Here is a 27,609-nt window from a genome sequence, read left to right as displayed (position 1 = left end):
CTGTATTTTAAAACCTCCAATGCCCAGGAGAAAGTTTTTCGCTGACTTGATAGATTTTTTTTTTCTTTAAATGCAGAGATTTGGCTCTTCTGCAAGAATGCGTTCACCCTGCAATCTTCCCACATCTGGAGAAATATTTTTTTTTTTTAAAAAAGCAACTGCTTGAGTGAGAAGAGGCCAGGCTCCCTTTACACACACCCCCTCTCTGAATAATGAGATCTCAGCCGACTCCAGGGATCTGGGAGATTGCTACACTTTTAAAAAGTCCACCCATGTTGGATCAAGTTATGTGTCTAATCTAAAATACAGGCCTGTCATTCTGCAGGCAGAGCAAAGGGGCTTAAAATTTGTGGGTCAGACTGATCTTGGGTATTAGATGCCACAGCAAAGACCAGCTGTGCATCTGATGTGGGCGCTGGAGTACAACTAAATAAATTTATGCTTTTATTAAAAGTTTAATCTTTTTTTTTTTTTAAAATTTAAATGAATCATTTCTCCACTAGGACTCCCAGGGTCCGTCTCACAGTTACTGCTATTGAGCCAGGTACCACCCACACCTATACCAGGTACATACGATACCTGTGAATTTGGTTTTTCTGGCCCAAATGTAGAACCTTACTTTTCTCACCGTTGAATTTCATTTCGTTCGATAGGGCCCAAGGTTCAAGTCTCTCCAGATCCTTCTGTATCTTAAGCCTATCTTCTAGACCAGGGTCCCCAACCACGGTCCACGGACCGGTACCGGGCATGGAACAACTCCTACCGGGCCACTGGCTTGCTGGGCGCCGCCATCTTTTTCATGAAAAAGTGCTTCCGGTGAGCTTTTCGGGTAGAAAGCTCACCGGAGCACGTTTTCATCAAAAAGATGGCGGCGCGAAGTCGTGAGCTTTTCCGGGTAGAAAGCCATTTCTACCGGAAAAGCTCACGAGCGTTTAAGCGCACATCTTTTTGATGAAACGTGCTTCCGGTGAGGTCACCGGAAGCACTTTTCATCAAAAAGATGGCGGCGCCCAGCTGATGCCGGTACCGGGCCGCGGCACCCAGCTGATGCCGGTACCGGGCACGGCGTCAAAAAGGTTGGGGATCACTGTTCTAGACAGTTGGACATTCCTGTCAGCTTGATGCTGTCGGCAAATCTAATGAATTCCCCATTTATCCCCTCATCTAAGTTGCCTTCCCCTCATTGAAATCATAGATAGGTAGATAGATAGATAGATAGATAGATAGATAGATAGATAGAATAGAATAGATAGATAGATAGAGAATACCTTTATTGTCATTGCATTCCACAAATACAATGAAATTTGAAAGCTATTCCAGCACAGTGCCCCAAACACCACATCACAATCACCCTACAGAGTTTTAAAAATTAAAATAATTGTAATAATAATAATAATAGGACTAAATCACAAATGCGCTGTTTGATTCAAGACCATGACTGCCTTGGAAAAGAAACTGTTTCTCAATCTATTAGTCCTCATTTTAAGACACCTATAAAACGCCTCCCTGATGGTAACAGATCAAAATATGAATGTCCAGGATGAGAACGGTCTGTGGTGATTTTTAGTGTTCTAGAGAGGAGATGATAGATAGATAGATAGATAGATAGATAGATAGATAGATAGATAGATAGATAGATAGATAATCTTTCATTTCTTTTTCTCTTATATATTCTTATTTTTCTTTCTTTTCTATTGTCTCTACTGATGTGTTCTTTTCAACACTTTATTGTTTTTCTCCTTTCATTTCTTTGTATTAGGTTTTTTAAAATCTGTAATGTTTTATTAAAACTACTACGAAAACAACAGCCGCATTATCCCAAAAGCTGGTCCCCATTTATTAATATAAAAGAGATTTACTCCCCGAGAGCTGCTTGCTGTTCTTCGGTGCTTTATCCGATTGCCAAGACTTTTAGTTCCTCTGACGGGCAATTAGGATCACTTATACTCCAGTTTCTATTTATTCTTTTTCCCTCCTTCCCGTTTTATTTTTTTTCAATCTACCCTTTTCACTTTTGGCCGATCAGCTCCATCGCTGTGGAAGCCTTTACAGCAAATAGCAACCCCTGTCATTTTCAGAGTGCCTCTTTTCCAGTTTGAATTTGGCAAGCCCACACTTCTGTTTCTCTTTTATTTTTTTTTGAGTTAGGATAGGTCCACGAGCTCAGGATAGAGATACACAGGAAGTCCTCGACTTACAATGGTTCCCTTAGTGGCCATTCGAAGTGACAAAAAAAAGTGACTTATGAACATTTTTTTTCACACTTATGATAGCTGCAGCATCCCCTTCGCCATGTGATTTTTCAGACAGGAGTTCCCACTAAGAAAGCCTCCAGTTTCAATTAAGGTGATTCAATGTGAAGAGGACCATGGACATCCCTGCTACTTCTTGCTCCTTGGCAAACAATTAGAAGTCCGCTAGCAGCTTTTCTGGCTGCATTTAACCCAAAGGCACCGGGTTTTGCCCTAAGGCAAATGAAAGGAACTGCAAAAATAGAATTTTTTAAAATCCTTTTGAGTCCTTCCCCAAACAGCACTGAGCTACTTTGTGGAAACGCGGAGGTGTAACTCCGACTGGGTGTGCATTACACTACCGGTTCGGATTTCCCACTATGCCCATTGAATCTACACAATTGGGCTAACTGTTGAGATACCAGCCTCTATGCTAGTGAGAGCGTGCAAATTTGCATCTGTGCAAGGAGTGTCTTTGTGGCTTGAGAGACGCCACTGCAGGGTCAGCCTAAATGGGAGAGACGAAGCCCCTTGGCCTCCTTTCCAGGCTAAATTGGAAGCTAAAGTTATCTTTAAACGCTTCCTCTCTCTCTTTCTTTAAAAAAACCCAACAACAACCGGTCCTCAAATCCAATTTGCAAGGAATTGTTCGAAACATATTCGCTATTGCCAGGAAAACAATAGCAGCGTTCCAATTAACGGCACCTGCATTACAATTCAATGCGTTTAAATTGCTAAGGGCTGATGGCTGATACCCTACTGACAACAATTAGCATTAAGAAAGAAAGAAAGAAAAAAAAAGAAAAGAAAGCCCCACCACATTCTGCAGCTTAAAAGCAGTGGGTGGGAATTACAAAAGGTTAACAGACTAAATATAAAAAATGTTTCTGAATATCAAATCAATGCGTTTTGTTAGGAGGGGGGGTGGAAACCGGGTACTGTAATTTAACCAAATATGGGTTTTTTAAACTATCTGGAGAGGATCCAGATGTGGGAGAACCAATCAGGAGAACCTCTGCTGGAAAAGGGAGGGAGAGAGAGGAGAGATAAGCTAATTAATCATCATCATCGTCCTATCACATCCTGTTTATTTAGGATTTTTCGAGCAGAGGTTCTTCTTCCCTTAATGCTGGCAGCAACCACCCCCGTCCTTTCCGATGTTATTTATAATAACGCTGCTTGGGGGGGGGGGGACGACAAAAAAGGAAGAATTGATTGGTGCGCCATTAACTTCTTCTTCTGGGGTGGGCTGGTGTGCTCTCTGACTGGCAGGAGAGATAGATAGATAGATAGATAGATAGATAGATAGATAGATAGATAGATAGATAGATAGATAGATAGATAGAGACCTGGGTAAGGCTGAGGGTGGCACAAGTATCCACAACCCACCCACACGATCTGCGCCAGATGTGGGAGTCATTGGGGGCATTAAATTCCAAAGGCTTGGTGTTTTTTTTTTTTTTTTTTGCAGAGATGCTGGCAGATGTGTTTCGTGTTAATGCTCGTCTCAAAGGAGAGAGAAGCGCTGCCATCCACCTTCACCCCCCCCAAAAAACAACAACAACAACAACAAAAAACACCTCCATTCTTTCTTAACTCAAGATTTAAGATTTAGATTCTGGATTTAAGGAGCGGGGAGAGGAATTACGTACTCTGTATCGTGTTTTTTTTAAAACTCTCCTTGAACTTCCCATCAACTTTTGAACAAAACTAAGAGGTTACTCCATCCTCCCGGGTTATTTGACCTTCCCCAACTCTCCCAACTTCCTAGAAATATTAGCACAGACCCATTGTTCTTCTGGTTAGTCTTGGGGCACCCCAAAAGGAAGAACTTGGAAATCCTTTGGGCTGGAGATTTGAGACTAAGGACAAACAATGCAAGATCTTTTAAAATAATTCTGCAGGCGGTAGACCGTGTGAATGTACAGCGCATGAAAGCCCCGGGTTGTTTAACTATGGTTTAGTGCATAAATTACAACTAAGCCACAAACAAACTACATCTTGGCTCAGTGTACGGCGAACACTCAGTCTCTGTGTTGCAGAAGTTTCCTAGAAAAAAAGCGGAGGAAGCATCTGAACGGACCATCGGCCTGATTCCCATCTCAACAAGCTGAGTGAGGGTTTTAGTTGTAAGCTACCAGTAAAGATAATCCTTCGTTAAAGGGTGTTAAATAAGAACAGGTCTCCCTGTGGAACCAAAACTGGATTCCTGCCAGAAGCTTTAACTCCGCTAGCAGGTTAGTTTAGTATTCTAAATACCTATTTTTCTGGTTCCTGGGTCACTAGACTTAAGGATTAAGCAGGGTTTGGTAGCTTGTGGGTTTGTGTGGGATGGGAAACTCAGCCCTAAGCATGTTTTGAGGGCACTGTTGTGCAGTGGGCATTGTTTTGCTACCTTGGGTTTAGGATTTAGCTACTGGCGTTCCGTTTTTTGGAACACAAACTAGCCAAAACAGACTGGATTCAACCCCCGTGGTGCCAACCTCACCCTGGGTTCAAACGAAGCATGTTGCATGAATGTCCTACTTATATCTCAGGCTCTCATGTCCTGCCGTCGCCGTATGTTTCTCTGCCTCGGAGTCGAGCCAGCCTAAAACAGAAACCAGTCTGAGCAGCACGATCTTAATTATGAAAATTAGCAAACCGATTCCTTCCCCCCCCCCCTTTTCTCTCTGGCCTTGTTTTTTTTTGGGGGGGGGGGGGGAAGAGGTCACTCCAAACAGATCAAAGGCTGCAGGCTGGGGAAGTCTTGCAAGCTTGTTTAGACATCTCGTCAGACAAAGGGAAAAGTACAAGCACAAGCCCAGCCACAGTGTTGTGAGAACCACGCTGGGCCTCAACAGGTTTAATCCCTTCAGACAGATCAGCAAGAGAAGGACAAAGCCAGCGAGACCTCTGGCCTTTTCGAGACCGAAACTGGCATGCTGGCGTTCTCCCTTCCCTCTCTGGACAGATGGCTTGCCTGCTACGGGGAGAGATTTCCCCGGCACGATGCTGTCCCGACTTAAATAAATGTCACCACCAAGTGAACCGCAGATGGAAGCTGAACTTCTTAACCCTTGAATAGGCTTAAGGAAAAGAAACAGAAGAAATGCAGATGGACGGGCTGGGGAAGTAAAAAAAAAAAAAGAAGAAGCACTGGGGCTCTGACACCACAAGGCCACCTGTGACGAAGGCTTCAGACCTCCGACGGCAAAATATTCGTATTAAATTAAAGGCAGGGGATTGAGTATCAGGCCGTGCCGCCCGTTCAGTTGGATGCAAACGCAGGCCAGAGACTTGTCGAGGTTCGAGCGGCCCAATGGGGAAGAAAGTCATCTGTTCCAAGTCATAGACATGTACGTGTGCGATCCAGATGTTCTCGTTCCACGACTGTACGTTTTTTCAGAAGCTGATCCTGTCGTGGTCCCCACGGAGGGCTCCGCGGAAGGATCTGGAAGGCGGCTGAACCCCCCCAAAATTTCCCATCTGGTCTTCGAAGCCTTGGGTTTTTCGTAGGAGTCCCAGGAATGCAACACGTTCTCCAACACTCAATGATTATTACAAAGTCTTGGTGTTGACCAGCAGATTGTCCCTGGCGTGTGTTCAGTTGACTTGACGTTGTCTTGTTCTTACGGCAGCCTTGACAGCTGCAGCTGGGATGCATGGGTTCTCCTGGGCTCCCCTCCAAAATCGTCACCCTACTCTTGTTCTACTCCCCATACAGGTTGGGAGCCGGATTAGATTCAGCCAAAGCCGCTGCGAGTTGGAAAGACTTGTGCCTGGCTGACTCCTAGGCAGGGTAGCTCCTACCTAGAAGAATTCCACCCTTCTGGTCGTCTGTGATGGACCATTTCCAGGCACTGTCTGCTAATGATCGACCTGATGGGGAGGACATCCTGTGGATCAGGACTGATGACGTCCGTTTCTCAAATTAAAAGGGCAGGGCTCAGCGAAGCAAGCCTGAGTTGACGAAAATCCATGTTGTGGCCTGTCCAGCAGCCAAATCAGAGTAGAGAATGGAGCTGTCAGAGAGGGGGGAGGAGGAGGGAGGAAGGGAGGGAGGGGAAGAGAGAGGAAGAGGGAGGGGGGGCAGTCAACTATCTCCATCTGGGCTGTCTGTCAACCCTCAGATGGAGAGTCAACAGACCTGGGTCTGGAGGTGGCTGATGGGGAAGAGGAGGAACAGCTGGGTCCAGTGCCTGACTGCAGATGCACAGAAGGCAGAGGAGAGGAGAGGAGTGGAAATCTATGGGCTGGTCCTTGGGACAGAAAAGGCACCGCTGCTAGCGAAGCCCCACCTAGCTCTGGGGATAAAAGGCAGGGGGCGGAGATGAATAGATGTGGCAGACAACTATTCATCTCCCTGCCGGATGGACTTGTTAGCCTGCGGCGAGAGAAAAACCTTTTTTTACCGGGGGCTGCCGGTGTTCCTAATAAAGGAATCATTGATTTAACTAGAGAGAGCTTGTCGCGTTCGGGGAACTGGGTCAGAACAATCCACGGGCAACTCAGTCATTACAGTCCCATTTGTCTCATGCGTTTTGCTGGGTTCCTGAACTAACCTACGTTCTGGATTCACTGCATGAACTGAATCATCCAACTAGTCCAACTGGCTAAGCTGCCAAAAAGTCCAACCGAAAGTTAACGCTTGATAAGCTCAGGCTATTGTGCAAGACTTGCCAGTTATTCTTTACTTGCCCTGGGAAAACCCAGCCTGGTTGTCAACGCAAGAACGTGACCATCATAGTCAGTCGCCAAGCGTTTATTTTAATCCCGTGACCGTGGGGATTTTGCAATGTTATTAAGTGTGGAAAAAATGGTCATCAATCACTTTTTTTCAATGCTGTTGTAACTTTAAGTCACTAAATGAACTGTTGTTAAGTCGAGGACCACCTGTGTTCAAGGTCACCAAAACTCTCACAATTCTAGATGTCTTTCTCAAACTGTTTTTAGGGCCGATTACCCCATTTGAGACCGGAGGGGAGGAAATGCTCCTGTGACTTTTCAATCCCTGGTAGGAGTGAAGAAGCACGTTTTTCGCCTTTTAAGAAGGTAGAAGGACCAAATCACCGTGGCTGATATCGCTCAGAGGCCATCTGGAGGGTTTTACGTTCCTTGGGAAACATTCCCCCAACTGCCTGCCTCTAAAATCATCTACGAAATCCAGCTCCAAAAGAGGATTTTTGAATCTACGCATGTTTCGAAGGCCCGCTGAGCTTTTATTTCCCCACCTCATAAATTCCACCCCGCTTTAAGACATATAACGAAATAGCCAACTTCTTGTCCAAAAGAATGAGAAGCATTTTGAGCTGAAGCGGCAGAAAAACACGGCCAGATAGGAAGCAAACTTTAAAAACAGATGGGCGAGGAGGAACCCGGCAGCCAATAACGACAAGGTTGCTATTGTCAGTGCTTGGAAACGGGCTGAGTTGTTGTACTTTGCTGTACAAAAACACAAGGGCTGCATGGGGAAATCGGCCCTCACGGAACAGGCGTCTCATTCCACAGTAGCGATGTCAGGCTTAAGCCAGATACGCCTGTATGGGTTGCCTGGAGTCCAGACGTTAAGAAGCTTTGCTTAAAATTGGCCGGTGCTTAGAGTTGATCAGAAAGGATGCAGAAATTCTGGAAAATTGCGGAGTTTATACCCAGCACGGGCTGAAGTCTTGCAAGGCATCTGGATGCCCAATGCAGAAATCCAGTAGCTTAAGATATGAACTTTCCATGCAGAAAAATCTTGGTTTCCTTATTAAATAGCAACAACAATAGCACTTAGACTTATATACTGCTTCACAATGCTTTTACAGCCCCCTCTAAGTGGTTTACAGAGTCAGCCTCTTGCCCCCAACAATCTGGGTCCTCATTTGACGCAACTCGGAAGGACGGAAGGCGGAGTCAACCTTGAGCCTGGTGAGATTTGAACTGCCAAATTGCAGGCAGCCGGCAGTCAGCAGAAGGAGCCTGCAGTACTGCACTCTCACCACTGAGCCACCACAGCTCAAGCTATTGTTAATAAAGCTGCTGCTTTCTTATTTATTGCAAATCTTGTTCTCTCATTAAAGCTTTTTTTGTACTGTGAAGACCGTGGCACATTTTGATCTCCTATATTTGTTTCCAGTGCAGATTTCTGGGTATCTTCTTTTGTGCTGTTGGACAGAAGCGCCTTCTCTGCCTGTGACGGAGACAACCTGATTCAAGGCATTCGTTTTCACTTAGGGTGGGTAGGCAAGCAAGCATTTGGTTCTTAAAGAAGACAGAGGGGACTTTGGAGATCATCTAGTCCAACCCGACCCCAAGCAGGACGCCTTATATCAATTCAAGTGGCTGCTCGCTCTTCTTAAAAACTTCCAGGGTTGGAGCACCCACAATTTCTGAAGGCAAGTTGTTCCACTGATTAACATGCTGGCTGGGGAACCCTGGGAGTTGGGAGTCCACACATCTTCAGAGTTAAGAAATACTAGTTTATTGGAACAATTTAGAGGCTTCCCAACTCCGTAAAGACTCCGGGTAGTTTTACAAGGAACTTGATAAAACAGAACCATGCTACTTTTGATAACTTGCGAATGGATTGATGTACCTGGCCAGAAGCGTTCACAAGGGCAGCTGAGGAGATGTGATGGCTGGGTGACTGGGCCCTGTAGCCATCACCATCCTTGGATGCTTGCCCAGAGTCTAGTCTGCAAGGAAGCCAGCATCAAAGTGGTTGTCGCTGCCCTTTCAACCCCACAATGCCAAGCATGTATCCTGGTATATCCCAGCTGGGTAGGAATTTCAGTCCAATCTGGAGCCAACTGCAGGAACAATCCTTGTGGTTAGGTCTAAGATAAATGAAACTAGGAGTGGTCTTGGGCCTCTTCTATTCACTTGGGATTATGAAGACGCTAACGAAAAATAACAGGGAGGAGGACCAGATTACTGTAGCATGCAGCGTTCCCTGGAAAAACATGTAATAAATTTCATTCTGTGCACCTCGCCTTTATTTAAGAATCTCCCTCCACGGTACAGGATGAAAGAAACAAACATGGTCAAGGGAAGGAGTCAATTGCTGTTGGGGGTGGGGTGGGGTGGGGTGAGAGTGTCCCCTGAAATGACTTTTAATCCGGCTTCGGATGTCATTACGGCTTCAAAACCAGAGAGGCAAAAGCCCATCCATTTGTGAAAGGGAAAAAGGCCCCTGCGCTCAGAACCTCTCAGGATTCCATTTTGCTGGCAGTTCATCAATAGTTCATTTCCATCACTGGGTTATTACCGCCATGTTAAAAGAACCGGGTGAACAAAAGCCTCAAGGACCTCGTAATTTACCCATCAGCAGAACTTATTCCTGAGGTGTTTTGATTCTGGGCCAACCTTTTGCTCAAGCAGCCAGCCACGAAATCTTGCTGGAAAAAGAATGGATGGATGGAGAAAGAGGGAGGGAGAGGGAGGGAGGGAGGAAGGAAGGCAGAGTATCAAAAGAGGAATGGGTGGATGGATGGAGGAAGGAAGGAAGGAGAGGGAGGGAGAGAGGGGAAAGGAAGGGAAGGGAGAAAGGAAGGAAGGAAGGAAGGGACAGAGGGAGGGAGGGAGGAAGGCAGAGGGTCGAAGGAGCAATGGATGGCTGGATGGCTGGATAAAGGAAGGAAGGAAGGAAGGAAGGAAGGAAGGAAGGAAGGAAGGAAGGAAGGAAGGAAGGAAGGAAGGAAGGAAGGAAGGAAGGAAGGAAGGAAGGAAGGAAGGAAAGGAGGGAGGAAAATGGTGCAGAGGAGAGGAGGAAGGAAGGCAGAGGGTCAAAGGAGGGATAGGTGGATGGATGGAGGAAGGAAGGAAGGAAAGAAGGAGAGGAAGGGAGGGAAAGGAAGGGAAGAGAAGGGAGGAAGGAAGGAAGGAAGGGACAGAGGGAGGGAGGAAAGAAGGCAGAGGGTCAAAGAAGCAATGGATGGATGGATGGACAAAGGAAGGAAGGAAGGAAGGAAGGAAGGAAGGAAGGAAGGAAAGGAGGGAGAGAGCGAGGGAGGAATGCAGAGGGTCAAAGGAGCAATGGATGGATGGAAAAAGAGGGAAGAAGAGGGAGGGGAGGGAGGGAAGAAGGCAGAGGGTCAAAGGAGCAATGGGTGAAGGAAGGAAGGAAGGAAGGAAGGAAGGAAGGAAGGAAGGAAGGAAGGAAGGAAGGAAGGAAGGAAGGAAGGAAGGAAGGAAGGAAGGAAGGAAGGGACTGCTGAAAGATTTTACCAGATAATAAAAATCTCATTCTAACATCAAAACTGTCGCCAACCTGATGCTCTTCAGATGTTATCAGGACTGTTATGGACCATATTGGTTAAAACTTTTGGAGCTGTTAGAATTACTATTATCATTCGATTTATGTATGACCTTACTAATGTACTTAATGCTCCCTCCTCCTGTTTCCCCCGGCAACAACAACAACCCTGCAAGGTGGATTGGATTGAGAGAGAATGACTTCCCCAAAGGCATCTGGGTGACTTTCATGCCTCAAGAATGACTATAACTAGCTCAACCCTGTTTCTGGTCCAACTACTTCACTATTACAACAAGCTGGCACTCAAGGATTCGTTACAGGCCCTCTGCTCCACAAATGTCATTTTACTGTAGTACCAGCTGGATAAGGGAATCTGACCCATTTTGGCTGGCTTCAACCTATTTTTCTCCAATATCTTTCCATTCAAAATCAGGAATATTACAACAGAAACACTCCCGAAGGGAATACTCCAAAGATGGCTTGTTTATTTACTATTTCTAAATCTTCTGGTGACTTAAAGCAAGGGAGGGTCAGGTGTTACGTAAGGGCCTTATAAACATTTATTTTGCTTGGAAGAATAGAAACAACAGCCTAACTAAATTTAATATGACCAAAACAGAAATGGCAAAAAGGATAAAAGCAAAGGATTTTGTGTACGTTGGGGCTATCAAAATAAACTCTCCCGGAGCCCGAATATAGAGGTTGTTTTTACAACTGCTCGGCTTCTCCCTAATTTGTCTAGTGAGCCGAGCAAATTAAGATTCAGATCATGTATTTACAATGTATCAAGTGATATGGGTGGATTGAATATTATGGCTCGCAATAAACCAAGGTGATTAAACTCGGATTCAACTCCCAAGATCTCAATGTTCGGGTTTCCATTGAATAATTTCAGAAATCGCTGGCCTGTAAATAATACCCGGGTATTTATGAAGGAAAAATGTCACCTCATCTGTCAACAAAGCCCTTCAGAGGAAGCCAAAATAATAATATAGGTAGTGAATGTATATTTATACAAAAGATGAGTTGGCAGTTTTGACTCACTGGGATTATAGTAAACCTTGAGTCACAATTCTGAGTAGGTGGAGAGAAAGGAAGAGAAAGGCCCGTACGAGGTGGAGACGAGGAGGGGATGAGGAAAGAAACAGCTCTTTTCCCCCCAAAATTGCAAGTTTTCTTGTCGCAGTGGTTGTGAATCACTGCAGTTGTTAGGTTAGTAACACGGTTGTTAAGTGAATATGACTTCCCCCTTGACCCCGGGACACTCCAACTGTCATAAATATGAATTGGTTGCCAAGTGTCTGAATTTTGAGCACTTGAACTGTGGGGATGCTGCAGCGGTTGTGTGAAAAACAGTTAGAGATTGTTACGGTATTGAGATTTAAGAGCTGACCAGTTGCTGTAAGGCTGATGCAATGAGGATGAATCAGCATTGATATTGCCTTTTTAAGACTATATATGGGTACCTCTTTAAAAGGTGTCGATATAAAGGCAGCCATTAGAGGGCGTGTTCTCTCTCCTTGTGTCCTGTATCCATTGCAGAGTTCTCAGTGTAGAGTTAAGAAGATTGATTGCTTGTAAGGCATTTGCCTACCAGGTATATTTCTGTATATGTCTTGTATATAAACCACTGTTAAATGTCTAAGTATGTGTGTGCTGTGTTTTGCTTCTGGGTTGTCTCATAATAGTAGTCACGTTGCAAACGCTCTGACAGAAGTAACTTTTTCAGTGCCATTGTAACTTTGAACGGTCGCTAAATGAACTGTTGCATGTTGAGGACGAGCTGTGCAAAGCTCACTTGGCCCCTGATACAAGGCAGCCTTCAAACTCGTGGGCCAAGTCTAAAAAGAGCTCTCATCAGCCCCTTTCGCACAGGTTGAAATCTTCTTCCACACTCTCCCCTCTGACCTGCCTTCAAGTAAACCTTCCTTTGGTCTGGATTCAAGTCCCGAGAGATTAAAAAGCCCCCTAGGGTTGTTTCCTTCGCCCTAATCTTATAAAGCAGGCCCTGGAACAGAAACGGATAAGGTTTTGAGCATCTAGCAGCAGAGCGGAGAGGAGATGCAAGGGGAGTGAAAGGAAGGTTTAGAGTCAGAGGAAATTATCCAATTGACGTCTTGCCTCCTTCGGTGACAAGAAACCAGGCCGCGGCAAAGTTTGAGTGACACAAAGCTGGGGAGACTGCCAAAACAGGACAGGGTTGGGTCTAGAGGCTGTCATGCCTTAGCTTGCAACTCAAGTGTCAGCGACCAACCACACTAAGTGGTTTTTATTCTCTCTCTCCTTTTGGAAGACGGGGCATCATTGTTTGGCAAAAAGAGCAGATGAAATGAGTGCTTTTCTCTGTTTCAAAAGCAGGCTCGGATTGATCCAAGAATTCCCTCCCCTCCCCTGCCCCGAAGCTGTTTAATACATGGGTTCCCCCCCCCTCAGGAATTTGGAAATCAAACTCTCTAATTTCTTCTGAAGGATGCCAGTGCAAACTTTGAATGTTCTCACAGCCGTCCATTAGTGTACAAAAGGCACCACAGGTTTTCTTTTCCTTTCTACCCTGACTCGTTTCTTAAACCTTGCGCTCAAACCAACTGGTGTGTTTGTCTTTTATTTTTATCGTTACATCATGTACACTGAAGATGGCATTTCATTTTGTTGTACGAGGTGCAGTGACAAAGTAAACTCAGCTAAGCTAAGCTAAACTAAATTTCATCGTTGGTTACTTACTGCTCTTTGTTTCATGCCCTGGCTTTCTTTCGTGGGAGGTGACCAATTCAGGGCTGGCGTGTCCTGATTTGCTGGCAACTGGTGGGATGGCTTGCGGGGGTTGGCTTGCAGATGCGACGGTCAACAAAGAGTAACTGGAATCCCCAGACTTCCTGCCCCAAAAGAAAACAGAACCAAGGCTGACTTGGGGTTGCAAACCACAAACGCAAGACAGCTGATAGGATCTGAAAGATTCCACGTTCCCTGAGCTAGAAGAGGGAGATTGGCCAGTTCTAGAGAGGTTTTTCTCAGGAAACTCTTCTCCCATAAAAGAAGTCTTGTGCAAAGTGGGAGGACGTTCTCGCTGGCTGGTGGTGGCCTCTTTGTGAGTAAAACACACCAAGGACAGCTAGGGCTTCCCCTATGAGGTAGGTGAAAACAAGGTAGGTGGCTCCAAGAAGGCGGTGGGGCTAAACGGTCTCTTGTGCAGAAGGATCCAATTATGTTGGCTAAAGCATCGTTGCTCCGAGCGATGGGCAATCCCTACATTGGACAGACAGACAGACAGACAATTGTGAGAACCTTGTGAGGCCTAACCCTTCTCCAGGTATTCCTCAGAAAAACACAATTCCATCATTCTGGCAGAGCCTTCTACTTCATGGAGTAGAGCTGGCTGGAGGATTCTGGGAGTTGAAGTCCACAAGTCTTAAAAGTTGCCAAGTTTGGAGACCTCTGAGATAGAGTGCTGCCATACAGAAGAACAAGAGTTGGAGGGAACGTTGGAGGTCTTCTGGTCCAGGGGTCGGCAACCTTTTGGACCACAGGGACCACCCAACTCATAATTTTAAATCCCGTGGACCACTAATAGGAATGTTGACTGACGGTGGCTTGCTGACGTTGGTGCGAAAGTCAGTCCCCTATTCCAGAGCTGCAGTGGTGACAAGACGGGTCATCCTGGAGCAGATGCTTCTCCACCCAGATGCACCGGCCTGCGATGGACTGGAGGAGCTGCTCCGGGATGACTAAAAGGCCAGTCCTGGGTGACTCCTGCAGCTCTGGAATATGGGACCAATTTTCCCACCAACGTCAGCAAAAACCATGCCGGGGCGGATTTCCCTCCCCCGCCATTAGTCTTACCTTCCAGTTCCAGCTGCGTGGCTCTACTCAAGATAAGGTTTGCGCTTGGCTGAAGGGTGGGAGCCAGCGGGTAGGCGGGCCATGTGGGCAGCACAGCCTTGTGTTCCCATGCAGCCTGGATTAATTGCTTGGGGGGAAGTGCTTTGGGGGGGGGGGGACATTTCTCTGAGGACCACCAACATTTTCTCACAGACCACCAGACAAATGGCTGTCCAGTCTTTTCTTAAAAGCCTCCAGTGATGGAGCAAGCCCCAACTTCTGGTGGCAAGCCGTTCCACTGACTAACTGTTCTCACTGCCAAGAAATTTCTCCTTCATTCCATTTCTTCTCTCCTTGATGAGTTCCCACTTCGTTGCTTCTTGTCTACTTGAGCTGGCAGTCCAGGCTTTTTTTCTTGTCTTTTATTTTCGGGAAAGCATTCAAAGTATGTCTCTCTGGTGTTCCAGCCTGCGCAGGTTTTCAGCTTCCCACCTCTGGGTATCAGGGAAGTGATTTCCAAATTCAGCGGAGGGAAACAAAGCCAGAGGCCCCAACCCAAAGTGGCTCTGATCGTAGGAGAGATTTGCAAGCTGGCTGTGGCAAAGGAAACTCGGATAATACGGCAAATTGAGCCAAGGGAGTCAGTCCTCTGGACTGAGAGCACATTCAGAAATTTGGAAAGCATGGGGGTTGAGCGCAGACCCAAAGTGCTGCCAAGGGAGAAGTTTCTATTCATAAAATATCCATCACATTGAGCACAGTTCCCAGCCACCCGCCAGGAAAACATTCTTGGAAACAAATATTGCGAGAGAATAGTGCACTGCTTGGCACGGTTCCAGTTGTTTAATTATTTTAATTTTCAAAACCTTTTTGGAAGGCAGGCTCGTGGGCGCCAGGTTGCCCACCCTGTGGAAATCAAATGGTGGGTTTGAAGAGTGGCCTGTTGGCAAAGTGACAGCAGCCTAGTTCATGCAGAAGCTAAGCCATCAAACACAGCTTACAGGCCATAAGGGTGAGGTATACCCCAAATGGAAGCTAAAACTTACGAAGAAAGGTCGCAGGAACTGGGTACGTCCAGTCTGATGAAAAGAAGGACTGGGGGGGTGACATGATAGCAGTCTTCCAGTATTTGAGGGGCTGCCCCAAAGAAGGGGGAGTCAAGCTATTCTCCAAAGCACCTGAAGGCAAGACAAGAAGTAACGGATGGAAACTAATCAAGGAGAGAAGCAACCTAGAACCAAGTAGAAATTTCTTGACAGTTAGAACAATTAATCAGTGGGACAATTTGCCTCCAGAAGTTGTAAATGCTCCATTACCAGAGGTTTTCAAGAAGAGATTCGACAACCATTTGACCAGGATGATGTAAGGATTCCTGCCTCAAGTAGCGGGCTGGACTAGAAGACCTTCAAAGTCCCTTCCAACTCTGTTATTCTGTTAAATTTAAACAAACGGTGCAGTAGCTTAACAGGGTTATGAAGGAGTTTAGAATAGAATAGAATAACAGAGTAGGAAGGGACCTTGGAGATCTTCTAGTCCAACCGCCTGCTTAGGCAGGAAAGCCTACACCACTTCAAACAAATGGTTATCCAACATCTTTTTAACAACTTCCAGTGTTGGAGCACCCACAACTTCTGAAGGCAAGTTGTTCCACTGATGAATTGTTCTAACTGTAAGGAAATTCCTCCTTAATTTCAGGTGGCTTCTCTCCTTGATCAGTTTCCACCCGTTGCTTCTTGTCCTGCCTTCAGGTGCTTTGGAGAATAGCTTGACTCTCTCTTCTTTGGGGCAGCCCCTGAGATATGGGAACCCTGCTATCATGTCTCCCCTAGTCCTTCTTTTCATTAGACTAGACCAGAGGTCTTCAAACTCGATAGCTTTAAGACTTGTGGACTTCAACTCCCAGAATTCCTCCTCGTCATGTTAGTTCAGGAATTCTGGGAGTTGAAGTCCCACAAGTCTTAAACTTGCCTAGTTTGAAGACTCTTGGACTAGACACACATAATCCCAGCAACCGTTTTTTAGTATGGTTTAGCCTCCAGTCCCCTAATCCTCTTTGTTGCTCTTCTCTGCACTCTTTCTAGAGTCTCAATGTCTTTTTTTACATCGGAGTAAAACAGGAGGGTTTAAGGAGATCCCACCCTGAGCCTATCGCAGAGGTTCAGATGGGTTCCTTTCCCCATCCGATGGTTGACTCAAATTCCATGACTGATGTCTGCCAATCAGGTACAAAAGGCTTCCCTGAATTAACCCTCCGTATCGCATTCGCCTGACTCTGATTAAGCCAAACATGGCTTGGAAGTCCTGGAGATCCAGAAGAGGTGCACCAGAAACGAAACCAAACTGGAGGCTCAAGAAAGAGACCAACGCCGGGCTTTCTCCCTGCCACTTACAAAATTGGTTGCTTCTTGATTGCTTCCACCGATTCCTGGGAGCTGGTTTGATAGCCTTCGGGACAGGTGATCTTTCTGTTCCTGGCCGTAATCTCCAGCAGTCGGCCCCTTTCACCTAAGAGATCAAAGAAGAAGGCCAAGAGAAAACCATGGTTTCATCTGCTTAACGACCGCAGGATGATTCACTTAAGAACTTCCGTGACTCCCTTAACGATTGGCAAAACAGGGGGTAAAATGGGGCCTGACTGATTTTAACAGCTGTCTTGCTTAGCAACAGAGACTTGGGTGGTTGTAAGTCAAGTACTAGCTATATAAAGAGAGAGTAAACCCCACTCCTTCTAAGCACTGATGATGTCACCTCGTTTGGTAATGAAACGTCTTGCAAGAAAAACAATGAAACTCGGAGAGCACCATGGGCCCCACAATTTCCGCCTTTTATTGGTTTTGAATTTCTTCTTACTGAGTTTCAACAGATGCTCTCAATGTTGTGAGGAAAGAAAAAAGGCCCCGTTTGCCATGCTCTGTCTGGAAGACACATGCAACCGAATCCAAGCACAAGGGCAGAATAAACCCCACGGTTCCCAGGACGATCTTCTATCCTGCCACATCCTGTTTCCAATGCTCTTTTAGGGACAAACCATTATTCTCCCTCCGCTTCTACCATGTCTCTATTTCTATGTCACGATGGGAGAAGAATCGTTCTCCCACGGGACGAAATCAGAACGTGGTCCAATTTTTATTCTTTTTTTAATTTTTATTTAAAGGGGAGAGGAGAGGAGGAGGAGGAAAAGCAACACAAACAGCACATTCAGATAAGCCCACAAACACCCGGAAAAACCGTAGGCAAGTACAGGCGTTTAATTACCACCACCTGCTGCAGGCAGCCTTGACTTCTCTGGCAGTAATTTGAAACAAAATGGGTTAGAAGTCCACGCGAGTCTTCGAGAATCAACAGAAACCTTCCCCACTTTTCGAAAATCAGGGCTTCCCTTGAAGCTTTAAACAGGTTCTTTTTTTTCTCTTTTAAATAGTAATCAATCATTAGCAAAGAGCTAAGATGGACTCTTCGGAACAAGCATGGCTGTGGTTATCTGGGATTAAGAGGATATTAGCAACATGGAGAAACATGATGAGGACGTCTAAAGGATAAACCACCATGGGATCCTAACACAGAGTCTTTAAGAAAGGGGTTTTCTTAGGTGCTGAGTGAGAGCAGAACTGGAGCCTCTCGCAAGAAAAATGAGAATCTTGTTGTTGTTTTTAAAAAAAGGATGATTTAAGTTGATTTTGGCTTTGAATTGCCCAGTGTCTAATCTGGTAGCTTGTACAGGGTCATCGTTCCTCCGATTTTAGGAAGTGCAAAGCTGTGGAATTATTTACCTGTGAAGAATGAAACTTGGGCAGGAAAACAAGAGACGGGGAAAGAAGAGATTTGTATCTAGAAACCTGGATGCTCCTGAGATTGAAAGGTCTAAAAAGGTCTGAATTAAAATGGCAGCCCACATTAAAGTACTCCTGATTTGATTTCCCCACAAAGCTACCCTTTTGCATTCTTGCCTAGGGAATGGATGTCTCCCACTGTTCTAGAATGGAGACAGGGGCTACAGATACTCCCCCCAAAAAGTTTTTTTATGGGCTTGAGAAGTTTGTCAACTTTCATGAAGGCAGATGAAGAACAGTTGCAGAAACTGGGTCTGTCTAGTCTAGTGAAAAGAAGGACTAGGGGAGATATGATAGCAGCCTTCCAGTATTTGAGGGGCTGCCCCAAAGAAGAGGGGGGCAAACTATTCACCAAATCACCTGAGGGCAGGACAAGAACCAATGGATGGAAACTAATCAAGGAGAGAAGCAACCTAGAATTAATGAGAAATTTCCTGCCAGGGAGAATGATAAACTGTTCCAGAAGTTTTAGGTGCTCCATCACTGGAAATTTTCAACAAGAGACTGAACAAACCATCTGTCTGAAATGGCATAGAAATGGAAGGGGCTATTTTTCTTGTCACCCACAGATATTATTTTACGGAGTGCCGCAAAGCTTCCAAAAAAATAATAATGGCATTCTTACTTTTAGAAAGCTCTCCATTATCGGTCTGCAGCTGGACGTGAAAAGTAAGAACTGATCCTTGACTTGGGTCAACCACCTCTGGTCCTACAATTGCCATGGTCTTCGCTTGCCCTGCAAATGTTCAACAGACATTTGGTGGTTACCACTCCTGAAAAGACAAGCTGGGACATTTAAACACCATTCTCTTTCCTAAAAAAATAGGCATCCAGGGACAGGAGATTGGCAAAATGTTTCCCGCAAGAGGGAGCCTCGAAACGCAGGCAATTAATAAGAGCATATTTTGAAGCAAAGACATGCATCGTTGTCTATTCTGGTCTACTTCAAAGAAAGTTTCATTTCTCTAAGTTCAGGGGAGGAAATTAAATTAGTTTTCACAGCAACTTCCGCCGGGTTGTGGAAATCATTTTTTTTTTAGACAGAAGATGACTTGGCCAACCTGACTAGGCGTTCATGTGACCTTTCTTTTAAACAATTGTCCCACTAAGTGAAGACCTCATCCTATGCCTTTATGATACCACAAAGCACAGGCTTATATACCGCTTTATAGTGCTTTACAGCCTTCTCTAAGTGGTTTTACAGAGTCAGCATCTTGTCCCCAACAATTTTGGGTCCTCATTTTACCCACCTCGGAAGAATGGAAGGCTGAGTCAACTTTGAGCCTGGTGGGATTTGAACTGTCACATTGCAGGCAGCCGGTAGTCAGCAGACGTAGCCTGCAGTACTGCATTCTAACCACTGCGCCACTGTGGTTTAACACAGTGGTCTTCAAACTTGACAGCTTTAAGACTTGTGGACTTCAACTCTCAGAATTCCTCCTCCAGTCATGTTAGCTCAGGGATTCTGGGAGTTGGAAGTCCCACAAGTCTTAAAGCTGTCAAGTTTTAAGACCCTAGCTCTAATAAATCATCTATCTATCTATCTATCTATCTATCTATCTATCTATCTATCTATCTATCTATCTATCTATCTATCTATCTATCTATCTATCTATCTATCTATCTATCTATCTATCTATCATCTATCTATCTATATATCTCTATCTATCCATCCATCCACCCATATCTATGTATCTATCTATGTATCTATGTGTCTATCTATGTATCTATCATCTACCGTATCTACATCTATCCATCCATCCATCCATCCACCCATATCTATGTATGTATCTATGTATGTATCTATGTATGTATCTATGTATGTATCTATGTATGTATCTATGTATGTATCTATGTATGTATCTATGTATCTATCTATCATCTATCTATCTATCTATCTATCTATCTATCTATCTATCTATCTATCTATCTATCTATCTATCTATCTATCTATCTGTTTCTATGTTTCTATCTATGTATCTTATCTTATCTTATCTTATCTTATCTTATCTTATCTTATCTTATCTTTCTGTCTATCTATCTATCTATCTATCTATCTATCTATCTATCTATCTATCTATCTATCTATCTATCTATCTATCTATCTATCTATCATCTCTATCTGCCTGCCTGCCTGTGCTATAGTACTGTCCATCCAAGGGATCCCCAGCCAAGATCACCACAAACTTCTGGCAATTTTCCTAAAGTTTCCTTTTCTTTTCCCGAGGCCTGAATGGGGATCATGTGTGAAAAGAGGACTGCCTGCCCCCTCCCCCCTCACAGCATTTCAAGGGGGGCTTCTGAGTTCTGCTGCAAACAGCTGCCTCTCCCCGGCCCAGAGAACTCTCCCGTACCCCCAACGTTGGATTCGCTGCTGCTGCTTTCAAACTCTTTGGCTAGACAAGTCGAGAGAGCGGAGTTGAGGCCGGATCGAATCAAGGGAAAGGCAGGGCATCCTTCCAGGGGAGGGTGTCTCATTACGAACTGAACTGCGCAAATCTGGAGCACGTACCCAGAGGGGAGCCGTTATGCCAGAGCCCGTCGTAGATGACGCCCGAACAATGGATCATACAGCCTTGTCCATTGAACATATCGTTTCTCCATTGTCCCTTCAAACAGATGAAAGGGGAAGGGGGGGAGAGGAGGAATGAATGAAGGAATGAATGAATGGAACAGGACAAAAGAAAGAAAGCGAGCATCGGGTTTCAAACTTGGAGACTCTAGGAAAACAAAATATATATATAAAGGATTAGGCCAAAGATATCCAACTGGGTGGCTGTGGAAAGGCCTGGAGAGGGGTGGGTGGTGGGTGGGTGGTTTTAGCCCTGTGAAAATCTTCAAGTGGGAAAAGCAGGTGAGGAAGGATGCATGGGGGAGGGGGGGGGGGGGGGAAGGCCACCCAAAGAAACTCCCAAATGATGCCATTGATGTGATAGGGCAGCGAAGAGGAACACATTTGTGGGCTCCAAAAGGGAGTGGGGAAGAATTGGAGGGGTGGTTTGCTTTGGGGGTGGGGGGGTGGGGGGGACGGACAGGAAGGCCAGGGTGCAGGACTCCCGACTTGAACTTGCAACTTGGTGTGTTTGTCCTTGGAGATTATGACTCTTGATAACTTCAGAGGACCTAAGACCCCGGCGGCAAAATTGCAAAAAGTCTAGAGACGGAAGACGACCACAGGCCCTTGTGAGATTGTGACGCGGCCCGAATGGCACGTTAGAAAAACCTGAGCACGGGAGGCGACACCCTCTTCGCCTCCCATGGGCGAGTCCCTTCCCCGGTCAGGAGAGGGGAGGTCAGCTGCGGGGAGAGTCCAGGCGGCACGTGGCAATCCCAAGGCCGACGGGGGCGGGCTGGCGCATGGGTGGGTGCAGGAGGAGTGTGACAGCCGGGATCCAGGCGCTGACGGCTGACGGGGAGGGCGGAACGAAGTGCTACTATGACTCTAAATTTATCCGAGCTGCCAGCAAATCCCAGATGGATCCCAAAAGACTCAACCATTCTGCCACCCGCTCTCTCTTCTTGACGCTCACAACAAGTTTGTCGCCCAAAATAGTGGGAGGAGAGAGGGGGGAGGCGAGGGGGGGGGGGAGGAGGGGAGCAGCTGCCCAAGCCATTGAAAAGCAAGTGCCACGGCGGGGGAGAAGATTCAGCAAGTGGGATCCTTGTGGGTTCCCCCCCCTTCCCCATTTTGGTAAAGCGTTCTCCTTTGCTGGCTAGCAGCTGTGAGAGTCAGGGGGACTCAAGCCGTGTGGCTAATTTAAGATATTCAACATGCTGGGTGATCCCAGGATGTGGGTTAATTCGAGAACCAGGCCCAAGGCCGCCTGTGGAAACCCAGGGTCAACATCTGCTGCTTTCCCCAGACCGGAAATGGACCCAGGGCAGGGATGAGATCCATCCCTCCCACCCAGAAACGGGGTCTTTACATCAGCATTGCAAGCCAGACAACCTCCCAGCCTCTTAAGAGGCCATACAGTCAGGTAGCTGCCACAGCCCCATGGACTAGGATGGCTTGTGGGGGCGGGATTTCTGGCTGGGGACGAGGGGAGGTGTAGTCCAAGACAGGCTGAAGGCCTCCGTTAGGATGAGGCAATCCTGGAATGAGAAGACCAGCAGGAAGAAGGGGGGGGGGGCTTGTGTCCCAATCCATTCTGAGACCCTCCTTAGCCCGCTGAAAGGAGGGTGGCTGCCTCCTCACGAGCCAGCCAGTTGGACCGGAGGGACACACACCCATCAGCGACAGACTGTCTGTGGGAAAAGAGCCAGCCGGTGCATCGCCGGTGTTCTTCTTGTCATAAGCCTTTGCATCATCCTTTGAGAAAAAAAGGATGAGAGAGAAAAAAAACAACACACACACACACACCATGGTTTGGCTTTGCACTTCTTCACACGTTCGTATATTAGTTGAATCACGGGCTGCTCCCCGACGTAGAACGTGGCTCCCCTTGCGGGTTAAATCCACACGCTCCCGCCCGCCCGGTTGCCTGCCTTCTTTTCCCAGATGGTGGGTGGGTAGAGGGGAGGGGCGAATGTTTCCCAAAAGTTGCTTAGCGATGTAACACAGGGAGAAGCCTGGAAAGGCTGACATTCCTGGAAGCATCCTCTCGGGCACTCCCCGTGCGTGGAGAAGTGCGGGAGGGAAAGGGCGCCGAATGGACAAGCAACCACAGCTCACCAAAGGCCCCTTGGGACAGGGTGGGGTGGTGGTTTAGGCCCTCATTCTTTCCGGACAGGAAAAAAAAGAGAGAGAGAGAGAGAGAAAGAAAGAAGAAGCAGCAGCAGCAGCCGCAACCTTTCGGTAGCTGGCAATCTCCCACTGCGGATTTCCAATTAAAGTCAATCAATCGTTGGTTTCCATCTGGTCTTTTCCAACACCAATTAAAGGTCAAGCGAAGGCTCTAGGCACGCTGCTATCCGCTTGGGGCTGGGCTCCAAAGCACGTTTCTTCCCCCCCCCACCTCCAAACAAACAAACAAACACACACACACACACACACACACCGTCTAATCGAGGAGCACAAAGCCAGATGGGGCAGGAGGTAATGTCAAAAGGGGGCTGACTGTCCAGAACCGAACCTGGGACAGAATCCCAGTTGGCGACGGGAATTATACAGGCTCAACCAGAACATACGGCTCATAGGGCTGGAAGGGAGCTTGGAGGTCTTCTAGTCCACCCCCTAGCCAAGGCAGGAGTCCTTACACCATCCTGGACAAGTGGATGTCCGATCTTTTCTCGAAAGCCCCCGGTGATGGAGCGCCCACAACTGCAGGAGGCAAAAGCTATTCCATGGGTTATGGGGTTGTTTAAAACGATAATGGATTAGAAGCTGCCTAGCTCTGGACCACTCTAGCCGGCTTAAGCTTTGAAAAGGAGGGAAAGCTGAAACAGGAAAAAGGAATGCGATGACCCACAAGGGAAAAGGAACATACACTTCAAGTGAAAAAACACACACACACACACACATGGGAGTTTAAAACCAGGCTTCCCCAAAGTCCAGAAGAACAGCCTGAGTTTTAGAGACTTGGGGGACATCATGAGGGGGGGAGCCAATATGAGGGAGGGGGGAATCCTATCCGTAGAGGGTAGGTGCTGCAAAAGGGAAGATCTGCTTCCCAACGCACGTAATGGTTTATTCCCTGCACTGGATGTATTGGGATCTATTGGATCCCAATCTGTTGGACGTGTTAGGACATGGGAGTGCCCCCACCTGCCTAATCTTACCAAGTGGGGCAGAAATAAATGGACACGGATGTCCTCTGTTCCCATTCTCTTCTCCATTTTTTCTTAAAGCGGCCATTTTCCTTTGTTCCAAATATATGTAACCGTTTAGGGGGGGAAAAAAAGAAAAAAGAAAAGATGGCCAGCTGCCTTGGTTAGTTCGGCTTTTGAATCCTTAAATGGAGATATAAATACATATTTACAACTAACTGCATTAAGAGCCATGAATGGGAAACTACTACACTGCCTTATCAAGAGGCAGCTGTTACGGTATTGTATTTGGGGCAATTATACTGATTTTTTTCTCTTCCCTTCCTGGTTCTGATGGGTAAGATGCGTGTGAAATATTTAATATATACAAACATATATACATATATGAATACATACATGTAAGTACCCGTGAAAACTTGAGAAAACATATATGAAAATATATATATATATATATATATATATATATATATATATATATATATATATATATATATATATATATATATATATATATATATATATATATATATACACACACACACACACACACACACACACACATATATGCTATCTTTCGAAATGAGCACTGCAAGAATAGCAGCTTGGGAGTCTCTTCTTGCTTACAAATAAGAAAAAGGTGTTGTGAAATTAAAAAGGCAAGAAACATGTATTTAACTTTTGAGGAAGCAATTTTCACTTAATTGACAGCATTTCTGTTCCTAGCCGAGCAGCTATTATACCTCTTATTGCAATTAATTTTGGATCGTTTGTTGGAAGCCTCCGACGGCGGTATCATTTCCATAAGGTGGGTCGGATTGATCCTGAGCACAAACAAGGCGTCGTTAGCTGGCTGAGACCTTGTCACACCTTTGCCTTTCCCCAACAGAAAGGTCTCAAAGTCGGCCCTCTCTCCGGCTGCCTTCTGGGCGCGTGGAAGCTACGACCCTGTAATTTTCACCCTGGCTTTTCAACTGTCAGTTCCTCCCTGAGGTCTCCAGAGGCTTGGAGACAGCAGGGACCCCATTCAGAAGCAGGTGCCTGTCCCCTAAAAACTGTCCCCTGTCAACCTCTCTGTCCCCCTGCCTGAGACGATTGTGCTCGTTGCTGGTTTCGGCGTGCAATTCTCCATTAGCAGATGCTCCGGGGCATTTTCCTGTGTGCTGCTTCTTTGTGGTTATTTGTACACCGTTGTGTATTTTGGCTATGCCGCGTTTGTCTTTTTTTTTAATTTTTGTTTTTTTTTTCCCTTCCAAAGGAAGACCCGCTGCTCGAGACACCTGTTAGCAACACCAAAGCAGGTGGATCACCTTATGGGCTCCTTTCCCACCTGCGAGGAGAGAAATGTTGTCAGAAAATGGGGGAGGGAGGGAGGGAGGGGAACCTCCCATCATTTGTTCTGCCGAAGGAACAAATCCATGAGCGAGGAATGGAATTTGGAAAAGCTTTGAAAACGCTGTTTAAATTCTGCTGTAGGGAATTGCTGGTTCATGCATTATGCTGTAGGCCTGGTTGATGCGATTCTGCTTTGTTAAACCAGCCCCAGTAATTAAAGTTACATTTCAGGCAAAGTAGAATTTTTAAAAAAAAAAAAAACCCAGTTATTATTAAACAGTTGTTGAAGGAAACTAAACTGGTTTCTTCCAACTGGTTATGCGGAGAAAAATCCAGGGGCTAACTTCATACAATAAACTAGGCTAAAGGCAAACAAACTGTGTTATAGGTTTTATAGGTATTAATCCACCTCACTTTATGATCCCGAAACCGGTCGTCTCTTTGAAGTTGTTCAATCTTCCCCTGCCCAGTGTAGTCTACCTCAGGGGTCTTTGGGAAGGTAAATGGGAGGGTTAAGCTAAGAGCATTATTCTTGGAGGAGAAGATGGAGAAAGTATAGAATGCTAGATTCCATTTTTATCCTGGTTTTCAGCAGGAAGGACCTTTCCTACCTGCTCCCAGCAAAAGATGCTTTAGAAAGAAAATATTATTTTAAAATATTAAGACTTGTGGATGTCAACTCCCAGAATCCCCAGCCAGCAGGCTGGCTGGGGATTCTGGGAGTTGACGTCCACAACTCTTAAGTTGCCACGGCTGAGAAACCTGCTTTAGACTGAACCAGGCAAAGGGTTAGGTTCAAACCGATGTACTCAAAGCGGCCCATCTTCCCCATCTCCTCCCAGTCAAGCGGATCACAAAGATGCCAGATATAGTTTTAAATAAACATCCCACAGGAAGTCTGTCCTCTGTACCAGATTCCGAGCTGCTAAAGCCTACAGAGAAGCAAAACCTACAATCTGGAAGTTTGTCCAGCGACATGAACACTGATTTCCAAAAGGGAAAGGTTTTCGGTGGTAGCCTCCTCCTCCGTTATCCCAAACGGCTAGCGTGTTTGGCAGCTGTTCAGAGTTGTAGCTCACACTTGGAGGCAGGAGACGAAGACACCGACGGCGGCAAGACTAACGGCGCTATGAAATGCTCAACCCTCCAAACGTAAATAAAAGGCAAACAAGGGCGACATTTTAACGGAGCGACGACGCTCTGTGCCACTTCAAACACATCTGGAAAAACGCGCTAATAGTAATCAAAGCATTGGCGCTTTTATGTCGACTCGGAGCGCTGGAAGAAGACAGGCTGTATCTGCAGAACTGAACAGCTGGTGTGATGGAGGTGTGAGGTTATTTGCTAGTTGCAAAAAGGATCTGGGAACAACAGCCAAGAGGGAGACGCGGCGGTTATAAAGCCAACGGCAATTGAAATAACATTTTCAAAATTGTTGGGAAACTATACTCCCAGTGAATTGAGTCCAAACAGGCCTGTCCTCTTCTGGGTGGCTCATCCAGGAACAGATGATGACATGGGTGTGATCCAGTCAGTCGTGTCCGACTCTTGCTAATTCGATGGGCCAGTATCTCGCTACATCTTCTGATCCTACAACATTTCTTCGAGTTTGTTCTATATTCTGGCTGGTGTCAGGTTTGAGGGTGTCCAGCCACCGTCTTCTTTGACAGCTTGGTTTCCTTCTACCAGTAACTCTTCCCAGCATAAATGGCTTTCTCCGGTGAATTCCCCTGCATGGCATGGCCAAACACATCCGACTAAGCCGAAAGCACTAGCCTGATCTTGTCTTATTTAGGTCTCTTTGCCGATGCCTTTGATCATATATATATATATATATATATATATATATATATATATATATATATATATATATATATATATATATATATATATATATATATACACACACATATATATATACACACACACACACACATATACATACATATATTGCTATCTTTCGGAAATGAGCACTGCGAATAGCAGCTTGGGAGTCTCTTCTTGCTTACAAATAAGAAAAAGGTGTTGTGAAATTAAAAAGGCAAGAAACATGTATTTAACTTTTGAGGAAGCAATTTTCACTTAATTGACAGCATTTCTGTTCCTAGCCGAGCAGCTATTATACCTCTTATTGCAATTAATTTTGGATCGTTTGTTGGAAGCCTCCGACGGCGGTATCATTTCCATAAGGTGGGTCGGATTGATCCTGAGCACAAACAAGGCGTCGTTAGCTGGCTGAGACCTTGTCACACCTTCGCCTTTCCCCAGCACAAAGGTCTCAAAAGCCTGCCCTCTCTCCGGCTGCCTTCTGGGCGCGTGGAAGCTACGACCCTGTAATTTTCACCCTGGCTTTTCAACTGTCAGTTCCTCCCTGAGGTCTCCAGAGGCTTGGAGACAGCAGGGACCCCATTCAGAAGCAGGTGCCTGTCCCCTAAAAACTGTCCCCTGTCAACCTCTCTGTCCCCCTGCCTGA

General features: G+C 45.9%; 1 protein-coding gene across 1 annotated transcript in view; it reads right to left on the bottom strand.

Annotated features, from left to right (window-relative positions):
* Nucleotides 1-27,609, bottom strand: part of MORN1 (MORN repeat containing 1) — a 65,148-nt gene that overhangs the window by 23,123 nt on the left and 14,416 nt on the right. The window contains exons 7-11 of the mRNA XM_087944434.1: nucleotides 20,608-20,704; nucleotides 18,721-18,831; nucleotides 16,656-16,770; nucleotides 13,194-13,322; nucleotides 2,004-2,011 (exon numbers count right to left, since the gene is read on the bottom strand). Of these exons, the coding sequence (XP_087800560.1) occupies nucleotides 2,004-2,011; nucleotides 13,194-13,322; nucleotides 16,656-16,770; nucleotides 18,721-18,831; nucleotides 20,608-20,704 (460 nt within the window). The remainder of the gene's footprint in view (nucleotides 1-2,003; nucleotides 2,012-13,193; nucleotides 13,323-16,655; nucleotides 16,771-18,720; nucleotides 18,832-20,607; nucleotides 20,705-27,609) is intronic.

This window comes from Notechis scutatus, chromosome 16 (genome assembly GCF_049901735.1).
Source record: "Notechis scutatus isolate UNSWTSFEM ecotype Mainland chromosome 16, rNotScu1.2, whole genome shotgun sequence".
Taxonomy (NCBI): domain Eukaryota; kingdom Metazoa; phylum Chordata; class Lepidosauria; order Squamata; family Elapidae; genus Notechis; species Notechis scutatus.
Note: the sequence above shows the minus strand (reverse complement) of the source record. Positions and strands in the feature narration are given on the sequence as shown.